At 39.7% G+C, this 19,213-nt stretch overlaps 4 protein-coding genes and 1 long non-coding RNA gene across 6 annotated transcripts; all 5 read left to right on the top strand.

Annotated features, from left to right (window-relative positions):
- The first annotated feature begins 1,427 nt into the window (after positions 1 to 1,427).
- LOC129581242 (uncharacterized) lies at positions 1,428 to 3,657 on the top strand. The gene is made up of 2 exons (XM_055472209.1): positions 1,428 to 2,104; positions 2,502 to 3,657. Exons 1-2 carry the CDS (start codon positions 1,823 to 1,825, stop codon positions 3,411 to 3,413), a joined length of 1,194 nt encoding a protein of 397 aa, XP_055328184.1. The 5' UTR covers positions 1,428 to 1,822; the 3' UTR covers positions 3,414 to 3,657.
- Positions 3,658 to 3,837: 180 nt separating this feature from the next.
- Positions 3,838 to 7,102, top strand: LOC129581309 (putative thiamine transporter SLC35F3). Its single transcript, XM_055472295.1, has 7 exons — positions 3,838 to 4,258; positions 4,381 to 4,663; positions 4,953 to 5,175; positions 5,274 to 5,399; positions 5,686 to 5,878; positions 5,994 to 6,083; positions 6,569 to 7,102. Exons 1-7 carry the CDS (start codon positions 4,111 to 4,113, stop codon positions 6,907 to 6,909), a joined length of 1,404 nt encoding a protein of 467 aa, XP_055328270.1. The 5' UTR covers positions 3,838 to 4,110; the 3' UTR covers positions 6,910 to 7,102.
- A 261-nt stretch (positions 7,103 to 7,363) lies between these two features.
- Positions 7,364 to 10,208, top strand: LOC129581359 (uncharacterized). The gene is made up of 7 exons (XM_055472367.1): positions 7,364 to 7,827; positions 8,000 to 8,294; positions 8,526 to 8,748; positions 8,835 to 8,960; positions 9,292 to 9,484; positions 9,632 to 9,721; positions 9,878 to 10,208. Exons 1-7 carry the CDS (start codon positions 7,554 to 7,556, stop codon positions 10,090 to 10,092), a joined length of 1,416 nt encoding a protein of 471 aa, XP_055328342.1. The 5' UTR covers positions 7,364 to 7,553; the 3' UTR covers positions 10,093 to 10,208.
- A 1,153-nt stretch (positions 10,209 to 11,361) lies between these two features.
- LOC129581025 (putative thiamine transporter SLC35F3) lies at positions 11,362 to 16,875 on the top strand. Of its 2 annotated transcripts, XM_055471856.1 has the most exons (8): positions 11,468 to 11,482; positions 11,595 to 12,126; positions 12,939 to 13,227; positions 13,996 to 14,215; positions 15,072 to 15,197; positions 15,454 to 15,646; positions 15,763 to 15,852; positions 16,138 to 16,875. In XM_055471856.1, exons 2-8 carry the CDS (start codon positions 11,877 to 11,879, stop codon positions 16,452 to 16,454), a joined length of 1,485 nt encoding a protein of 494 aa, XP_055327831.1. In that variant the 5' UTR covers positions 11,468 to 11,482; positions 11,595 to 11,876; the 3' UTR covers positions 16,455 to 16,875. The 2 variants fall into 2 exon arrangements, with proteins under 2 accessions (XP_055327830.1, XP_055327831.1); XM_055471855.1 differs by having other exon boundaries at positions 11,362 to 12,126.
- A 1,041-nt stretch (positions 16,876 to 17,916) lies between these two features.
- LOC129581028 (uncharacterized) lies at positions 17,917 to 19,213 on the top strand. The gene is made up of 3 exons (XR_008689433.1): positions 17,917 to 18,191; positions 18,942 to 19,013; positions 19,123 to 19,213. It is a non-coding gene; the product is annotated as an uncharacterized LOC129581028 (long non-coding RNA).

The raw sequence follows: 19,213 nt of genomic DNA, 5'->3' as shown, positions 1-19,213 counted from the left end.
TGTATAGACGGTATTTGTGTGTATTTGACTGTCTTCTTTCATATGAATCGTATTTATGTCAAAGAAACCCAGGAAAGTTTACCGGTTAATAGGGTCTACGAGCAGAAGATTCGGGCGACATTTCAGTAACAGAATTGCTAGAATGTAATCTTGATGCGCAGGAGGTCGGAAATCGTCACACTGTCGGCTGTTTAAGATTGATGTGCTGCACTTGCACCATTCTGACTTTGTCAGAGAAAAATTTAGTTTCCCTTAACTAAAATTATCAATAATATATAGTGGGGTGGTAGGGATGCCTATATATATATATGACCATCTATATAATAATTATTAAGGGTTATGATATGCCGAATGCTGCAAAACGCTTCATCTAGGTTGATCTAGCTACGATGTACTGTATAGTGTATACCTGAATTAGCTTTATGATTATCGGCACTTCGGAATTCGGATGGTGAGTTTTGACCATGACTTATCATCTTATGAAGAGTTACTATTCTTATGAATATACAAGAACTACCGGACCTGAGTATACCGGTAATATCCATGTAGTCATCCGTCAGGGGCAAATGTACTGACCAAAACAATCTTGACCATGCAAGCGAATTCGAGATTCTCGCCGCGATTGCAGACTGGCAGTGTGTCATTTTGACGTCACTAACAGACAGGGATTTTACTGTGCGCCAACAGGAGAACTACGCATGCGCTCTGTTTCTGTTCGGGTGCTGTCATATGCGCGGTGGTGCAATACCGTGGTCATAGCACTGGCGCTTGATTTAAGAATACTGTAAACATTTTTATCACGCGTTTTTTCCTCGTTTGCAGAGGATGGTTTTCTGTGAATTTTCATGTATCTGCCCAATTAACAAACAGCATAGTTTGCGAACGCGCGCTGTTTAAAGATTGCCGGGATAAGCACTTGTTGTTATGTGCCTACGATGACTTCCCGTCGCACCTGAGTCGCACGGCTCCCAACCGTCCCAGGGCGCCATCCCGGCGAGAATCATCAATTCAAGTCATGTTTTGATGTTTTGCAGGCCTGCACATGCTGGCCATGCAGCACGTAGCCACGTACAGTACTTATTAATGTGAGTTATTAAATTGTGGGCGTCTACTGCGAGATGCGAGCATAATGTTGCCGGAACTGGAAGACTTCTGGGCGCAGCCCCGTCAGCCCCCCTTTAATAGCACAACCATCAACGTGATCAAAACAAATGACATAAATTTAACAAACAGAACAAACAACAATAATGCAATGGGAATGGGCGGGAGGGAGAAAAATTTCCCTTCCTAAAACTGCAGAAAAGGAATTCAACAAAGCACACAACTCTCTAGCAACGAGCAAACATCTCAGAATCTCCGACTCTGAGGAAACAAGGCCACCCAACAAACCAATGAAAGCCGACAAACGGCCATAAACCCAAAATGGGAGGGATCGATGTGCACCCACAATTAACTGCATGATTAAATGCATTTAATCATTCATTGATCAAACTGCAGAACTGGCGTTATAGGACTGCAATCCAGTCTTATGGTTATAGTACGAGTACAGTTACCTACTGGTAGTCAGACTACAAAATTTATAGTCCACAGTACTGTATGTCCACAGATGGCAGGCTGAGGCAAATCTGTGGTTGCTAAATGATGTTTACACTTTATAGTTTGAATATTTCCTTCGTTTTCTGCTCTACTAGGTAGCGATTGGAGAATGCTTTTCCGGAAAGAGTTTACTCCGTTTCGACTGGTTTTCATTCCCGACTGATCGGATTCTGAAAGCTGAATATGCACAACGAAAGTGTGGCAGGTGGGCTGGAAAAGAGGCAACATGATCGCGTACCTGCCAAGATGCCGTCGCGTGTGCCCCAGTTCGATTTCCTTCCGCATTATGTTGTACGTTCTTGGCTTATTGGTAGCTGCGTTCGTTGTCCAGCATCAGCTGCATCCTGACTGTCCACCTGGTACCGACGGAGAACGCTATGTCACGTGGGAGATACCTAGCTGGGCTTATTTCAACAACCAGATTCTCCTACATGTTACGGTTGCGGCCTACAATCCTCTCCACAGCCGCGTGATCCTTTCGCCTGGGTTCCAATTCAATCCCATTCAGGTAAATTTTTTGTTTGTTTATATTTAATTTTCGGTGTCTTGAAAAGTGTATCATTTAGCTGCCTATCCGTTGTCGCTTCAGTGAATGATTAATGCCGAGATATCTGTTATTGTCAAATGCTGGCTGATTTAAATTCAGCTTTAAGTTGCGCTGTTTGAGTAGTTTGAGTTGCACTCGAAATGCACAAGAGCACAAACCACAGTGTTAAAAAAACTAATGGTTGTTTATTTTTTATACCTTTAACTTTAAAGGTATGAAAAATAAACAAGGTGGTTCTGAGCCTGCGACTGCAACAAGGAAATAGGAAGCTTATTTTTGCTACGTCGAATCAGTACTTCTATTCTTGCGATTGCACTTATCAGTTATGTTTTTATTATGAAATTGTTTTGTTACATAGGGCTTGCAGCATCTGGTGGTTTTACCGTTTGGTCGAGTATTTGAACAAAACCTCACCGATTTCCGTTCAAAAAAGCCTCTCGGAGTGTCCATGCGGCGAACTGTTTATCTGCAAGATGTTAAAAAAATCCTGGAAGACGGCTGCGGATACGCCACGGAGCTTGTCAACGATCGAGAGGATTTGTGGGGCAAAATGTACACCCGTTTTGTGGTTCGCGTCTTCCTTTTGGGTTTGCACCATGACGTTAGCGCGGTGATTTCGCGCTTCCGCTACACCATGCCGTTACGACAGTGTATTGATTCCGCACTGCAGACTCATGGCCGGAAAATCTCGCGCTCCATTGGCATTCATATTCGCACGTGGAAGCGGGATGTGTCGGTGGTCAGTCACGCTTGCGACACTATTAACGGGCATAACCCGCTGCGATATTTATTTGTCTGTGATTTAACAACGGAAGCGATTGTTGCCAGTATTGAACGGGTGAGGAAATATCCTTATCAGGACCTCTTCCTGGCTACGGATGATGTTGATCATCCCGTGGTCAAGAGTATTATGGCCAAATATCCCACAATTCAGTATGAGAAAAACGAACTGGATGAATGTCTGCGCGGGCAAAATCTCAGCGCTAAGGATCTGGAGTTTTGGTCGGCGATGGCGCATCCACTGATACAGAACGAATTGCTGGTCCAAGCGGATGCATTTGTCGGCTCGTTCTTCTCGACGTTTACCCAGGTGGTAGCTATTAAGCGCGGCATGGTGCGCGTTGAATTTTTTCAGACCGAAGGGCAGAGATTATTTTATAGATTTTTATATCCGCTGGGATTGGTTGTCGTCGCTGTTTTGATGCTTTTGCCCACGGTGTTTGATTTTCTTGTTAGGAAAAGTGTTTCTCGTGATTTTCGGCTTGTTTGACGCTGTGGTTAGTTACAGTAATTTGAATTTTTAATTGTGATTTTAATGTTTGTGAAAGTTATGCATGAACTGATGAACCTGTATAATGCCTTTGGAGTGCACACAACAGACTTTGAAGCATTGACAGATCTGTCGAATACTGTTGTTCATATCACATATGCGCTGGCTAAATGTGAATTGTGATGGTACAGCGTTATGTCACTACGCTGACTTGGCTGTAGTACAGACAATAAAATTGAGGTGTTAAAACACTAAACAGAAGCCGACCTTTATCTATTTTCTAAACTTAATTCATGACCCGGTATCACGGCGGTGCAGTACTGTATCTCCATCGTAAATCAGGTGTGTCCAGATAGAGAAACGGAAATGAATGCTCACAACCGTCGCATGTCCGTCAACTGCTTTTTATTGTTGAGAATTTTGTTATATTACTGGATGTGCATCTGAAGAAGCATTTGGCTAAACAAACAATTTTTGCCATATTTTATTGATATTTAATAAATACCTTCCATAAGCAGCTCGACAATCGGTGAAAGTTGGAAGCCCTAACTAAATGTTATTATCCCTATTAAGCGCAACTAAAAATTACTGCCAGTCTAAATGGGCATATTACGCAGTTTGGCTCAAATTGTTCTTGAAATTTGATGCAACCAAAGCGCATTATTCGATCGGAATTTCACGGTAGCCGTAATTTAAAATGCCGAAGAATTTAAAGTTCAAGAATCCATTTCGCAAACATGGAGATTTTGCAAAACCGGAGATGTCGCGATCTTTATCTACTGTCCAAGTAGTCATCCGGACTTTTCGCCAGATTTCTTTTGGGCGCGACATTGACGAGCTTTCAGGTAAAAAGGAGTGATATTTCGGTGGAGAAGTTAGGCTGACATGTGCATGTGTTATTAATAATTTATAGCGATATTTGCATCTGCGATCATTGCCATATATATATAAAAGCGTGCTGTTGCAGAAGTGGAGGAATACGTGGATGAGTTTGAACATCTGAAAATTCGTGACTTAAAGCAGTTCTCCATCGGCATTGTTTTTATTTGCGCCATTTCTACGTGCAATGCTATGTTGAATAATGTTGTAAAAAATACATCTACGGATGTTTTCTTCTCCCCGGCATTTGTTGTATGGCATCGAGCCTGTTACCGGATGCTCACGTTTCCAACATACCTGATGCTTAAATGGCTTTTCGAACGAATTGTAAAACGCTCTGATCCTCCAGTGACATTCAAACATCTAATTCTGTAAGTTGTGCAGTCATGAAATGCAATACATTAAAATACCGAAAGAGTGCCTATTTTACATAGACAAACAACTGTTTACGTAAGTTTATAAGTAGTACGATAAACTCTGATCGCATTTCATGCGTACTTGTACATACATACGAATGGCGTGCATAATTAAATCTGCTGCAGTTCCATGACCAGCTGAAATTATAAATTTTTATTTGTGTTAATTTGTTAATTTATGAAAGTAAAACTGTGTAAGTCTGGCTATGCATATGTATTTGTAGACGCAGTGTCTGGATTTTAGAGACGCGGTAAAATTCTACGGGGAGCGAAAAGTTTCATTTAGCCGATGGTGTAAAGATCTGTTAATCCTAACAGTTCTGACGGTGATAACCCAGTACGCTAACTGGGCGCCGCTGTACCGATCAATTTCCACCGGCACATTGGCTGCTCTGCAGTCCTCCAACATAGTTTTCGTATTCCTTTTATCGGCGGCATTCCTGAAACTGGAAATTGTCAACGCAAAAGTAGGGGCATAAAATTTACACATATGCACTAGTAATTGCAGTAGATCATACGGTATATTTGGGTGACATCACCCGCAATATAACCTTTCTCCATGCAGATTTTTGGAGTTGTATTCGCCATAATTGGGCTGGGAATATTGCTCCTTCTGGAAATTACCTCCAATCCAAAATGGGCATCTTCAACCGCAGTTATCTGGGGTGCAATATCTACAGCTGTATATCAAGTAGGTTTACGATTGATAAAAAACGCGTAAAACCATCTGACTTTAATTTCAAACATCGACCTATAGTCCTGTCATTCTATTTTTTAAGGGATAAATCAGAGAAGCAAAATTAATGCAGATAAAAATATTAATACTGATACATACATTTTGTTCGGTAATATTTTTTGTTACAGTAGTATTACTGTGCTAAAGTGTGTTATGCTGATTTTTTTTATTTGCTTACTGATTTTTCCATGCAGGTTTGCTGCCTTTACCCTTTAATGGCAACTGCTTTATGATTGCACAGGTGACCTTTAGGATTCGTGTTGGAGGCACGACAAACCTTGGACGCATCAGTTTTTCGGTTTCGTTATTAGGCATGCTAACGGCGATGGCAACGTGGCCTCTGGTGCTAGTTTTAAAATATACCAAAGTAGAAGAATGGGAATACCATAACCTTCCGTGGGAAATGCTCATGCGAACATCCGCCGCGGCTTGGGGTGAGACCTGTTACTTGATCGTGCTTCCTAATCTCAGCCACATGCCTTCTATAAATCACCACAATTAAAATGTCCAGTGCACGCTTTATGTAATATTAATTATTTTTCATGTTAGCTTTGGCATTTTTGATCAACCTGGGTGTTGCATGGACGAATCCATTTTTTACTTCCCTGGGATTCCTTATGGTGGTACCAATGACTTATGGTAAAAATTTGAATGAAGTAAAAAAATAATGCATTAATGCTTTTGCTTCGAAAGAGTGCATTAATGATATACACTTTCACTTCGAAAGTGTGTATATATATTGACTGTATTTATACATTCATTTATTTGTATTTGGATACGACGTAGTGACTTACTACTTACTAGCGAGGGTGGATAAAATCATCCTCTTTTGAAAAAGTGCATTTTTAACTTATTCAAAGTATTTTAGTCACATATTATTGATCCCAGTATAAGTAACAGCTTTTTTAATTACTTACTAAATTTTATGTGCATATATTAATTAATGGTTATGGGTAAGTCGGTAAATTGGCATGATTCGCTATTGCCGTAATAATATTGTTAACGTTGACAGTATTTCCTTCCGTATTTTCCGTTGACAGTATTCTTTCCGTTTTCCGTTTCCGTTGACAGTATTTTTCCAAAAACTCCATTAATTATACTGTAACTACTATGTGTCTGCTTAGTGTTCGACTATTTCTGGAATCAACGTACAACCTGGGCGATTGATTTTGTTGGATCGGGTTTAATTGCCACAGGATTCATTTTACTAGTTTTTGCCGATGTCCTAACCTGGGATCACTTCAAACAAGAGTGGCGTAACTTCCGAGGTAATCTGCAACTCTGCCAGAACTATACCGGCAGAAAGGTCAACGCCCATGTGGAAAAAAGTGTCAAACTGGAAGACACTACGGCCACTGCTCAACTGAAGCTCATGGGCATTACGGTCAGAAACGTCGAAGAGCTCAAACTGCCTGCAGCCTCTGTGGCCAGATCGGGATCATTTCGTCCAGTGGACACGACGTAGTTACTTTCAAGCTAGGGTGGATAAAATCATCATTTTTTGGTTTTTGTCGTAGAAATCCGTTTTCTATATGGCTGTGTACATATACTGATGGTGATGCCGGTATTACAGCAAAGTAAATGCACTGTTGCGGGTAGCAGTTTGACTCAGAAAAAAACTAGGCGTTATTATAAAGTTTGAAACTTCGTGATATTGTCTGTTTTTAGAGTTTCTTTATGAAATACTTTTTTTCTTTCTGCATCTAACTGAGTACATAATTTGAGCAATAATGAATTGGAAAAGTAAGCTAAAACGGATCGAGTAACCTATATGTAAGTAGTTTACCTTACCACTCCAGACGAGTTTAATGACCTTTGCTCTGATGGTCTAACAACGTCGTATCTTTATGCCAATTTTATAACTGAACGCGTTTATACGATTATTTTTTCCGATATTTTAGACAACAGTGAGCCAAAAAGTGTATCAAGGATGTGAATACGTTCAAACCGCAAAACTCCGCTGAAGTGGTTCCAAAATTAATTAGTGTCTTGCTGTCTCTGTTTTTGCGAAAACTTATTCCAAAACAGGAAGCAGTATTCACAACGATTCGTTCACTGCAATGATTAGCGTAAACCTCTTCTAGCTCTTGAATAGCAGTTGCATAAAATATGTTGAAGCATGTCAAGAAAATTTCGTCAACATCTAATCATTTATTGGCGGATTCTGGCAACGGGATTCAGAGCCATCGCGGCGATCTTGCTGTCCCATCTGCTCAAGCCAACGTTTCCGCTCAGCTTGCTCACATCAGCGATCGCTCTCCACCTCCTGGCCAACTAAAATCCCAAATCTCAGCTAACAAAGGTCGCCCTGCGTCAGCCAGTCGGGTTCGGCTTACAGCACAATTTTCGTACAAAAGCTACGGGAGCTACCAGTTGCGTCCAGGTGCGAACAGATAAAGGATAAACACATGATGCAATATTGTCAGTGACTTAAGTCATTTAAACGTATAAGGTTTATAAATCCACAAGTAAGATTTGTAAGTAAGATTCATAAATCATACAAACGCTTGGCTTGTTCACTGCTCCATTGTCAGATTGACTTTTTCCACTTGCAGTCTTACAAAAGTCAGTTTCTACTCACACCGAATTCGACCATTTGAGAATCCGCGATATTAAAAGTTTTATCATGGGCATTCTGTTTATTGGCTCATTTTCGAGCCTTGCTGGAATGGTCAATAACATAGTTCGGCAGTCAACAGAACAGGAATCGTTTTATGCACCCTCTTTCATCGTATGGCATCGCTTTGCAGTCAGGATTTTTACATTTCCTGTTTACCTTTGTATTAAGCGACTGAACGCGTGCATGTTTCATGGAGGAATTCCAGAAAGGTCATTCAAGGAATTCTATTTGTACGTCTAAATTCTAAAGCCAAAGCGGCTAGTCCAAAGCGCATTATAAGTTAAAAGCTTACTCTTCTAACAATAAATGGAACATGTAAAAATGATAACTGCGCATGCAGACCTAGACTCACTTTTTCAGGAAACAGTTTAGCCAAGTCTTTAATGTTAAGAAAAATCTCCCAATGAGGTTTACCATGTGGTCATTAATATATGACGAAACTTATTAATTTATACATTTAGGGACAGCGCGATGATTTACGGTGGAAGAAAAGTAACCTTTACCAAGGTTTTCTGGGACTTCATGCTGTTGGCAGCTCTGCACATCCTGTCGCAGTACGGAAACTGGGCGCCGCTGTATTATGCAGTGTCTACCGGAACTGTGGCTGCGCTGGGGGCATCCAGTTTTGTGTTTGTCTTCCTGTTATCTTCGGTATTTCTTGACATCAAACCAATTAAAACAAAGGTGCATATGCCGTGCCGTTGATTAATCGATGGTATATGAGCACTCTGCAAGTAATTAAGCAATCCTAAAATTGGTCTTACAATTAGGTTTTTGGAGCGCTGTTGGGTTTATTCGGACTGGCAGCGCTAGCTCTAATGGAGATCGTTGTTAACCCGAAATGGTACAATTCCACAGCGATAATCTGGGGTGCCATTTCCACTGCATTGTATCAGGTTAAAACATCGTTAAAACTGAATTTTCGAAATATACAAATATATGTATGAATTCTTCTATTAATCGAACAGTTAAGCAGTGAATTCGTTTTATCATGGGAAATGGGAAATTACCAACTTTATATTCCTGCATCACGTAAACTACGTTGTGGAAGCAGTGAATTCGTTTTATCATGGGAAATTACCAACTTTATATTCCTGCATCACGTAAACTACGTTGTGTCATTTAATAATTAAAAGCAGATAAATTACTGGAGCCCCTTTTGTGATCGTACAACTGTAAAGCACTTACTATTATTTAATGGTTTGACAAGATTTGTTTTGGTTCAAGGTGGTTTTTAAACTCCAGATCGGCGGCACGACCCACCTTGGGCGAATATACTTCTCCATTACAGTAATGTCAGTTATTTCCACACTATTGATGTGGCCAATGGTTCTTGCACTGAAATATTCCCACGTGGAGGTGTGGGATTATTCTACACTACCGTTGAAAATGTTGTTTACAACATCCTCTACTAACTGCCGTATGTTTTTAATTATAACAATATTGTCGTGACCTTTTAGTTTTATCATCGGTGGTATCCTTTAGTGTAAAGTACGAAATTAGGCTTATAGTAATAAATTGTGTGAATTAATGAATTAATGAAATGACCGAACTATAATAATTGCAGTTGTGATTTTCCTGACAAATTTTGCTGTTTCACGGATTAATCCGCTGTATACATCCGTTGGCTTCCTTATGGTAGTCCCAATAACTTACCGTAAGGCTGCCCACTTGACATCAGACTTAGCATTGCAACACATAATTTTTCAATTATTTTGGAAACTGTTTGTTGATACCTGCCTGCGCGTAATTGCTTAAGGTTACTTTGATTTTTTCAGTCTAACTTATTCTGATTTTACCTTACGGTTGTTAGTGTTAGATCGTTGTTGGAATGACCGACAGCAAACGGCGGTCGATATCATTGGAGCAACATTGGTGTTATCTGGAGTGACCCTGTTAATTTTTGCGGATGTTCTAACGTGGAGCAGCATACGACGCGGATGGAAGAACGTTCGAGGCAACCTAAAGATGTTACGGCGCTATAAAAGTGGATTTAAGAGAAACGTTTTAAAAATTTCACAGAAATAGCGTCCTGTCTGCTTTTGATGCATCACACTTCAACATTATTAATAAATTTATTGTACTTCTATGGATAATGGACTACGTATTACTTTGATACCGGATAAATAAAATTAACAATGATTATAATATTATACACATTTAATCGTCAATACTATCGCCACTGATTTATGTACACGCCAATTGAAGACATATAAACATGAGCTACATACAAAATTAACAATGATCGATGTTTTGCAGTTTTGCTTTCGGAAATACTGTTAGTGTAACTATGCTATAAGGCAGCAGCTGCTCGTCTTTTTTTGCATGCCGCGTGAACGTGCACTAATTTCTTACTAATGGACACCTAATTGTACACCAAGATGATAACTCTGCCACCATCTGTACATCGACACGCCTAACAATAAAAAACTTGTGATATTTGTAAGGTTTTGTTTTATGTTTTACCATGCAAAAAAAGTCATTTTACCATGCAAAACTTACAGCACAGTGCAGCGTGTAGAGTTGCTGTAACTGCTATCACCTAATCGATTAAGTACTGCACAAAGAAAAGCTTTTTTGAAGGACTGATCGGCTGACCTGCTTCTCGACATTGGTATGCATGAATCGCACATATGCAAAATTTCAGATCGACTTCATCGCTTCTGTGTTGCATATAGATATATCACGTTGCATAAAGATATTACATTGCATTATGCCAACATTAAACATGTACCAGTACATATACTCAGTTTTAGCAACCCAGTCGCCAAAAGTCCAAAACCGCCAGCGGGCCGAAAAAATGCAAATGAAATTGAGTTTTATCGATACGCTGTCAGTTTCACTTTGTAAAACGAATAAATAGCCTGTACCAATTATGTGACAGTTCGCTGTACACTGCGGTACGTAATTACAGGTAGATCATTATATCTATTTATATATTCGTTACGAAATACACGGAATCGTATCAAATTCAGTACTGCGCTGTATCCGAATTCGCAAACTAAGTCCATGTCTAGCGCGTAGATTGTACGAAAACCAGTACTTTGTTGCATTGCAACAGGTCGTCTAGCATGAATAAAAAACGAATGGGTCAAGAGTGACCTAAGCCCTCCTCATGTTATGTTCTACCCATCATGATTGGCTGCATATAAGCAACCACGTTCTGAAGTTACCTGCACGTGATTCATAATTTCAAAGAAAATAAGAAGTTGCTGTTTTTTTAGCGCCGTCGCATTGAACTAGTACATATAACTGACACTGTGCTGTACGACCACAGTTTGCACTGACAATCATTGTTTTTTGTCTAGTAGACTGCTGGGAAACGGTGCGCAATTATATCGGGCTTTCTCGGCACATGTGTTTTGTCGCCTGCAACGCAACGGACGCTTCGCGTTATTATTCGCATAAATTATCGAAGGTTATTACGTTGGCTTATTTTCTCCATACATACATGCATACTGCAGTAAACACCCAGTATTGAATGTGAATTGAAAGGCAGTGAATGGCGTTATTGTTCACTTTTTACACAGGCTGCTGACAGTATCGATGCATTTGATTATTTTCCGGTCTTCTCCCCCTACGAGCGTGCGACATCTTCCTGTATACGCCATCGATACCGGATAAAAATCACCGCCATTGCCAATTTTCTCAGGCGAACATCTTCAGTTAAAGAACTTAATAAGATACCTTACAATTGTTGCAACCGGTCTGTTTTACGGTTGCTGCATCGTAAAGGCGCAACGTAACGACTTTGTTATCAGCGTTGCAGTCGTTTTTCTATCAAGAAAATTGCACCCCGGAAGGAGCATCCAATGTTGATACGCGCCGGACGTACTATTTTGTCATCGGTGTTGTGCCAGCAAAGGTCGCAATCGGAAAGCGACGAGCAGCAGGCAAATGCGGTAGGCAACGGTGTCCACGCGCATGCGGCTGGGAGTAGAATGTCCATCCACTCCAATTCCAACGGCACACCTTGGCGACGCATATCCCGTGTATCATCCGACGACAGCGGCGATGATTTCAAAAAACCAGACCCGGACTGCGAGGAGGACAGCGTTCGCCGTAAGTAATAACATAAGCGCCACATGTACATACTGATAAGTGCTTACATGGCTGCAGTTACTACACTGTACAGTCTGTACTTACCAAGTACCAACCTCGCCTAGAGTGGCAGATCTATGCGGGATCTTACCGCAACATGGAAATACTAATATTGAGAATCTTTGAAAAATGATTCATTCGCGTAAATACTATAGACAAAATATGAAGTTGAATTAAAATTTGGTGCGTAAATTAAATATTGCACAATTTATACATAATTTTTAAGGTTTTTTGATTTACTGATTTACTGATTTACAATTAAAGTAGCGGAACTGTGACCGTTTTCGTCAACTGTGTGAATTTTTTTTACTAGAATGTATAAATAAAGGAATTGATTTATGAACACTGAAGAATTCCGTTGTTATCAATTTGGAAATGCAGTTTTGCATGACTGTTATTAATATTGAATAATTCAATGCTGTTGCAGTTGCAACGCACGTACTATACATTCATCTAATGATTTTTTTGTGGATTAAGTGTAGCACTTGTATTCACTTACTGCGAAACATTAATAAGTGTACGATAAAAGATCAAGCATCCTTGTCAGTGTGGGCCGCCGCCGTGTCGGACTATCCGGGCACGAGCAAACTGGACCGGAAGTTGAGTAGGAATTTGCGTTCAAGCCAATACACTTGGACTAATGTTACATGATGAACAAGTGTTGTCGGCGCTGAAAACAGACGCACTTGGCATAATTGGCCTGCTAGCCGATACTCCATAATTTCGTTATGTTAATATTACTGGTTACATTGTGTTGGATGGCGTTGTTACAGCGGACGACAAGCCTCCCGATGAGGATCTAAAGAGGTTACGTTTCAAGGACTTTCGTCTGCTTGTCCTTGGATTGCTGTGTATTGGTGGTATCGCCATCTCGTCGGCCCTCTTAAACTATTACGCAAAGAACACATCCACTACCTACTTCCACGCGCCGCTCTTCCTGATCTGGTTCCGTAGCAATTGGCGCATTTCGGCTTTTCCTATCTTCGTGGTGTTGCGCAAGGTCTATGATTTCCTGTTTAAGCGGTGTGGCGTCAAGCAAGAGACTGTCAAAGATCTTGTCAAGTAAGAATTCAAAAATAGCTCATTATCTTTTCCTGATTCCGTAACCAGATTTTTTATTAATCGTAAATGATGTGTTCGTAACACTGCACAGCTAAATACAATTAATGAGCTGATACAATTATCTTGCGAAGAGAAGGTACTTGTATATTACGAAATTGACCACGCTGTGTAATATCGCAAGCAGCATGTACTTGTAAACTATGGAGCATGGATATTCCACATCTTGCTGGAAGCAGTTTCTCAGAGTGCCTCAAGCGCCGGCAATACATTTGCGGGCATTTCGCCGTTCATTTACTTTTACGGTATTCACTAGTTTGAATTGTTGACAAGGTAATAATATCAAGGCAATTCGACGAACGCGTTGCGGATATCACACCTTTGTACATGGCTCAGACTTTTATTTTCGTTGGTGGTTATTTCCGCCAAAACATAGGCTTATAACATTAATAAAAAGTCATACCTGATGGGGAATTATATGCACACTTATATAAGTAAACTGTTTTCTAGCTTGCCAGTTTTTATTATACGGAAATTTCACAAAGCATCGAGTACTTTAATACTTCGAACTGATTACATTACATGACGTTTATACAATGAATAATATGCTAATTTTTATCCGGCAGTACAGGAACAATACTTGTGGTTTTGTTTTCAGGTTTCGCTTGCGTAACAGGCTATTTGCAAAATTTCATGCAAGCGCTAAAACCGCAAATAAAATGCGCACGAAAAAACACTACTAAACTATAGGTATGCACCTTTTTGTTACAGAAATGGAACAAAAATTTATGGTGGACGGAAAATTTCGGCAAAAATCTTTTTCATCGATATTGCATTGTTATCCACCATCAGCATCGCTGTACAGTATCTCACATTTGCTCCTTACCATTTTGTCTGGGCCGGAAATGGGACTGCTCTCAACGCTTCCAACGTGGCTTGGGTTTACATTTTATCAGTTATTATCCTGGGTGTCGATATTATGCCGGTCAAAGTGCGTACAGTATAAAGTAAAAATCGTATAAGTATTACCTACGAATGTTTTACGCGTTACCTGCTGTAATATTTGTAAGTTTTTTCTTACATGTTTGCACCGGGCTGGTAGATGACCTTTAAACGAAGGTTTTCTTCGAAAACTGCAATGCTTACAAGCGCAACCATATTATGTTCATGTTTTATATTTTACTTTTAGCACAGCAATAGCATATTAATCGAAAAGCGAATTCATTAAGCGCGTTTTGTTTATACAGGCTGTTAGAAGCGTCCACAGACAGTTCTGCCTATGGTTTATGATTATTCCAGCCGGAACCTGATTACTTATCGTTAGCTACTGTCTACCACCTAGAAATCATTAATATGCTTGCTTTAACCTCGCTGTTGATTATGCGAAAAACCAGTACCCACCCATTGATACTAAAAGTTCTGATCACTATTGGAGTTAATTATTCTTTCGAGAAACCAACTAATGAGCTTGTGTTGGCCAGTTCTTTTGTTGATAGCACATGCTGCATGAGGACATCACATGCTTGGCATTGCTGGCTGCGCCGGGAACGAGCTTGCAGTTGCAGTATACGGTTCAATTGTATATGCAGGGAGGTTGATTTTCCTGCCGTTTACTAAAACTCTACGCAAATTATTAGCTGCATGAAAGAATATTCATTTGTAGTACAAATACTTGAGTTGAAACTGATAATGGGTTCTTAGAAAATAATGACCGATAACTTTTTTAATGGGGGCGGTAGATCAGTGTATGTAAATAATGTGATGATTATCTAATTATCTAATTAATTTTAATTATCGCAAAATGGTAGCCCCGATAGTAAAATTTAATGGTTAAGATCCTGTTTTAGATCCTGGGAGTATTGTGCTCATTGATAGGAGTGGTACTCTTGGCTTACCACGAAGGTTTCACCAATCCAGATTGGGAGAGTGCTGTGATGATGATTCTTGGCGCAATGATAACTGCCGTATATCAGGTGCGTACATATTATTATTCATAATTTAATTTCAAGCTGAAACACGTACCACGCGGCCTTCTTTGTGATCACACAATTTATGTGTTCAAAACTATTCTTTGTACTACTGATGAATATTATGCAGTAGCTAAACATAGGTTCATGAACAATAAACGAGTATACAAAATATATTATTAAGCCGCTTTGTGGCTTCAGAGTTCAAACGCTGATAATTCGTAACTTGCCGCAGTACTGTAATTACGAATACGTGGTGCAGGTGTTGTACAAGAAACGAATCGGAGGCACGACAGATTTGGGCCAGATCACCTTTTCCGTCTCTACTTTGGCCTGTTTCACTCTGTTCACCATGTGGCCCATTGTGCTCATTCTTTACTTGACAAAGGCCGAGCGGTGGGAATGGGAGAGCATTCCTTGGGACATCGTTTGCAAGAACTCCGCAGCGTCCATGGGTAATTCAGCATCTAATATCTTTCAGTAAATTATAAAATTCTCTGTATAATTTGATCAGGTATTATTTTCAACAAAAAAATCTCTTCGGTCGCTTTATGAATTTCCTGTCTTTCAGCGTTTAATTACCTGATAAACCTGGGTGTCGCATGGACTAATCCAGTTTATACATCGTTGGGATTTTTATTGGCTGTTCCGCTTGCACATTGTAAGTGAAGCGTTTACTCAAAGGTCATGCGTAAAAGAATCCAACTACGGTCCGATGTAGCCGATGTCGTAACCTTTGCACTTTCCTTACATAAGCAGCGTCTACAAACACAATTATCTGTATCTGTATACAAAATGTCGATCTAAGATATACGTACGTTGACTGACTAAATGATTTATTCTGGTTGAGCAGTAAATATATTACGCAAATCATGCTTGCAATTTATAAATTTGCGTGAACGTTCTTTTTGTGTTGAGAAAGACCAACACTGTGAATGTATTGCAGTTTTCGATGCCTCTTTGGCTCATAAGCAGTTCGCCCCCGTGGAAACAGCCGGCACGGTGATGATCGGGATGGGATTTGTTGTGATTGTTTTTGCCGATCGCGTATCCTTCGATTGTCTACAGGGACTGTGGGCCCGCGTGAAGAATGGTTTTGGAGTAGCCAAGCTGTTCAATAAGAAATCTCAGCCCGATGAGGGTCAGCAGGTGATGAACGCCCCCGACCAGACTAATGCCGCTCCCATACCCACGATATCCGTCCAGGTTGATGACCCAGATCATCGCGATAACCGCTCAGCTCAAAAAGAATCGCAGGCGTAAACGTCCATTCCCGTTTGTAATAATTTAATTTTTTGTGTTCCAAGCATTCTCCGGTTGTCACGTGGTATTTAATTGTTTTGATGGCGCAAATTTTGCCTCATTTCATTTGCTTTCATGTTTGAATTTTTAAACCAAGTCGCAGCATGCAATTGGTCACATTCTGCTTACAGTTGAGTACAGTAATTCAACATGTACATGTTTTTACAGTCATTCTGGCAGGGTGGGTGGCAGTTGCTTAAATATACAGCTTGCTGCTATGCAGCAGTTTCGTCTTGTGATGTCTTGTTCTGAGTTTGCACCGCGCGTCTTTATTTGGAATGTCCAAGCATCTAATCTGTCATTCGTAAGTTTCTTAAGGTTCCTCTTAATGCGTTCCTGCTGTTTGCAAACGTTATATTTGAAAAACATTTGCTGTTGAGTTCGATGGTTTGATTACCGATCATAAGACAAAATAGCGTAGGATGCGCAATACCTGCATATAGATATAGCCATAATTATACTACTAAGTAGTATAATTGTATGTAGTATGTAATTGTATGTACTACTTTGTATGTAGCCTAATGTAGGTATGATCAGACAGAACCAGATGACTGAACCACATCATTTTTGCACTAATGAACGTGTCCCTCACGCCATATAGTACGTCCCGAAAGCGACGTAAATACCTTTCTAATATTGGCAACAGAAAGCAGTACTAACACTTTTGGTGCTTCTGTGCATGTGACGGAGTAACGACCTGTGACCTTTATCTAGCTAGCCTTTAGCTGTAACCTCTTCCTGTTGGTGCAGGCAGAAGAAAAGCAATATTTCGTGACGCATTAGGCTTAAGCTTAACTCAAAGGCTGATTTGTAACAAGTGAAAATTTTGATTTTCATGAAAGAAAATGCGAATATGTTGCGCACTGCCATTAGAATTAGCAATTTAGCACAGCAAGAATTCTGCGGCAGCTGGTCTGTATATGTGCAACAGAAAACGACAATTTTATATTTACATATAAACATCATTTCGATCAACCGCATGCGCATAGATAAATTACTATTACTGTAAATAAACATAATTGCACGATTAGGTCGACCCAAAGCAGATCGCCCATTCGATTAAGAATTTGGCAAAATCAAAGTCCAGAAGCCAAAAGCTTTTCTAACTGGCCAGCCTTTCTAACTGCATGCACATTTTCGTAATCTAATTTGCGTGTTTTCACAAAGCGATTACCACCGAAAAAAACTAACTCATATTAGCACTCTCTTGTTCTTTTTAAAATTGCAGATGAGTAGTTTAATTAACGAGTAAGTTTTTTTGGTAGTGTTTTGTTAGCGCGCGTATGTTTAGACAAACGCACGCGGTAATAATTTATGTTTGGGATCCTCTGATTCTGAATGATCGAGCCAACCGATAAGCTACAGTAGTGCCATATTGCATCAAATGTAATATGTCAGTTTTCCATTTTCTACCACACTGACCACGGCATAGCAGCAGCTGTATTTGCCAGTACAGTTCGCCAGTACAGTTCGTAATACTTAATAGTGTTTTCGTGGTAGAAACACTGAGTCATTAAGAACTGAAAATACTTGCTTCATACTCAAAATTAATATTATTTATACTTTATCTACTTCTATGTAACACCAGTACTATGCAGATATTTCGCAGAGTATCTTGTCTGAGTGTTTTTATGATCCTGGTTCATTTCCATGACGTTTTCGTGGGAACCAGCTTGATCCCTGATCTCGACGATCTCCGTAAGACCATAAGTACTGCGGTTAATTATGCGTTACATGTAACGAACGAATAACTGTAAGAAGTAAGGCATATTAGTGGTAATATTGTACAATATTACCAATCGTCTCTCTATGAAAACAATTCAAATCGTATAATTCGAAAAGACTCATTTATGTATACGAGTACCTCTATTGATCAATTTTTCGATCTCGTTTTTTCTTTTCGAACTATAAACCTGTAGTTAGCCATACAATAAAGAAATTGCTGAACGTATAATTATGATTATATAGATACGTTATTACGTATATCTGTACAACATATATATATATTCACCAGAAATTGAAGATATATTCACCAGATATTTAAGAACAATTGCATATAATATTTCTGTCGATCCTGCATGTCAGAAATCTCTCCAGCACGGCCACACATACGAGATACATGCAAATGCGCCTTTGAGCTTACGATTAGATAAGTGTACAATGCAATTGCTGTGAGTTGTGCACTCAAAAAAGTATACTTCGTACTCGTATTTATTACTCGTACATTAATTTCTAAACTCAAAATTTTGAAAAGTTTCTTGGTTTCATAGAACACGGATACAATTGAATTAAAAACACTCCTTAGCGCAACAAAAATAGTTCGTTTAGCGCTGCTGCTCCTTCCGTGGTTCCGAGTACGGAAGCGGCGTTGCCTTATATATAGACTTCTATATAATTCACAAATTATTTTTCTTCCGTGTTTTTGTGACGTATACAATTTATTTTTAGAGAAGCCGCTGCTTTCTAAATTGCTACGTGATTGCCCAGATGACCATGGTCGGAATGATAAACCAATTATTGGTCGGTCTTTGTTTACATCTACTTTTATTTTGTCTCTAGCATAAGTGGCGCAGTTTATCGTAAGGAAGTAGATTTGTTTAGTTAATGGCTTGTGTCTGTGACTGGGTAGGAATTTTATCTCAGGATATCAACCAAAAACTGCGATCAATATACGGCACATACACCACGTCCACGAGAACGACGCCATCCTTCATTGCCGC

This window comes from Paramacrobiotus metropolitanus, unplaced genomic scaffold (genome assembly GCF_019649055.1).
Source record: "Paramacrobiotus metropolitanus isolate TYO unplaced genomic scaffold, Prichtersi_v1.0 Parri_scaffold0000005, whole genome shotgun sequence".
NCBI lineage: Eukaryota > Metazoa > Tardigrada > Eutardigrada > Parachela > Macrobiotidae > Paramacrobiotus > Paramacrobiotus metropolitanus.
Note: the sequence above shows the minus strand (reverse complement) of the source record. Positions and strands in the feature narration are given on the sequence as shown.

What these genes read in the sequence shown, in the direction of transcription:
- LOC129581242 (XM_055472209.1), top strand. Translation starts at nt 1,823, where the DNA reads ATGATCGCGTACCTGCCAAGATGCCGTCGCGTGTGCCCCAGTTCGATT. An exon ending in TCCAATTCAATCCCATTCAG is followed by an intron (nt 2,105 to 2,501) that starts GTAAATTTTTTG and finishes TTTGTTACATAG; the next exon opens with GGCTTGCAGCATCTGGTGGT.
- LOC129581309 (XM_055472295.1), top strand. Translation starts at nt 4,111, where the DNA reads ATGCCGAAGAATTTAAAGTTCAAGAATCCATTTCGCAAACATGGAGAT. An exon ending in TGGAAATTGTCAACGCAAAA is followed by an intron (nt 5,176 to 5,273) that starts GTAGGGGCATAA and finishes TTCTCCATGCAG; the next exon opens with ATTTTTGGAGTTGTATTCGC. An exon ending in TATCTACAGCTGTATATCAA is followed by an intron (nt 5,400 to 5,685) that starts GTAGGTTTACGA and finishes ATGATTGCACAG; the next exon opens with GTGACCTTTAGGATTCGTGT.
- LOC129581359 (XM_055472367.1), top strand. Translation starts at nt 7,554, where the DNA reads ATGTTGAAGCATGTCAAGAAAATTTCGTCAACATCTAATCATTTATTG. An exon ending in TCATTCAAGGAATTCTATTT is followed by an intron (nt 8,295 to 8,525) that starts GTACGTCTAAAT and finishes TTATACATTTAG; the next exon opens with GGACAGCGCGATGATTTACG. An exon ending in GGTAGTCCCAATAACTTACC is followed by an intron (nt 9,722 to 9,877) that starts GTAAGGCTGCCC and finishes TACGGTTGTTAG; the next exon opens with TGTTAGATCGTTGTTGGAAT.
- LOC129581025 (XM_055471855.1), top strand. Translation starts at nt 11,877, where the DNA reads ATGTTGATACGCGCCGGACGTACTATTTTGTCATCGGTGTTGTGCCAG. An exon ending in TCGATATTATGCCGGTCAAA is followed by an intron (nt 14,216 to 15,071) that starts GTGCGTACAGTA and finishes ATCCTGTTTTAG; the next exon opens with ATCCTGGGAGTATTGTGCTC. An exon ending in GAACTCCGCAGCGTCCATGG is followed by an intron (nt 15,647 to 15,762) that starts GTAATTCAGCAT and finishes CCTGTCTTTCAG; the next exon opens with CGTTTAATTACCTGATAAAC.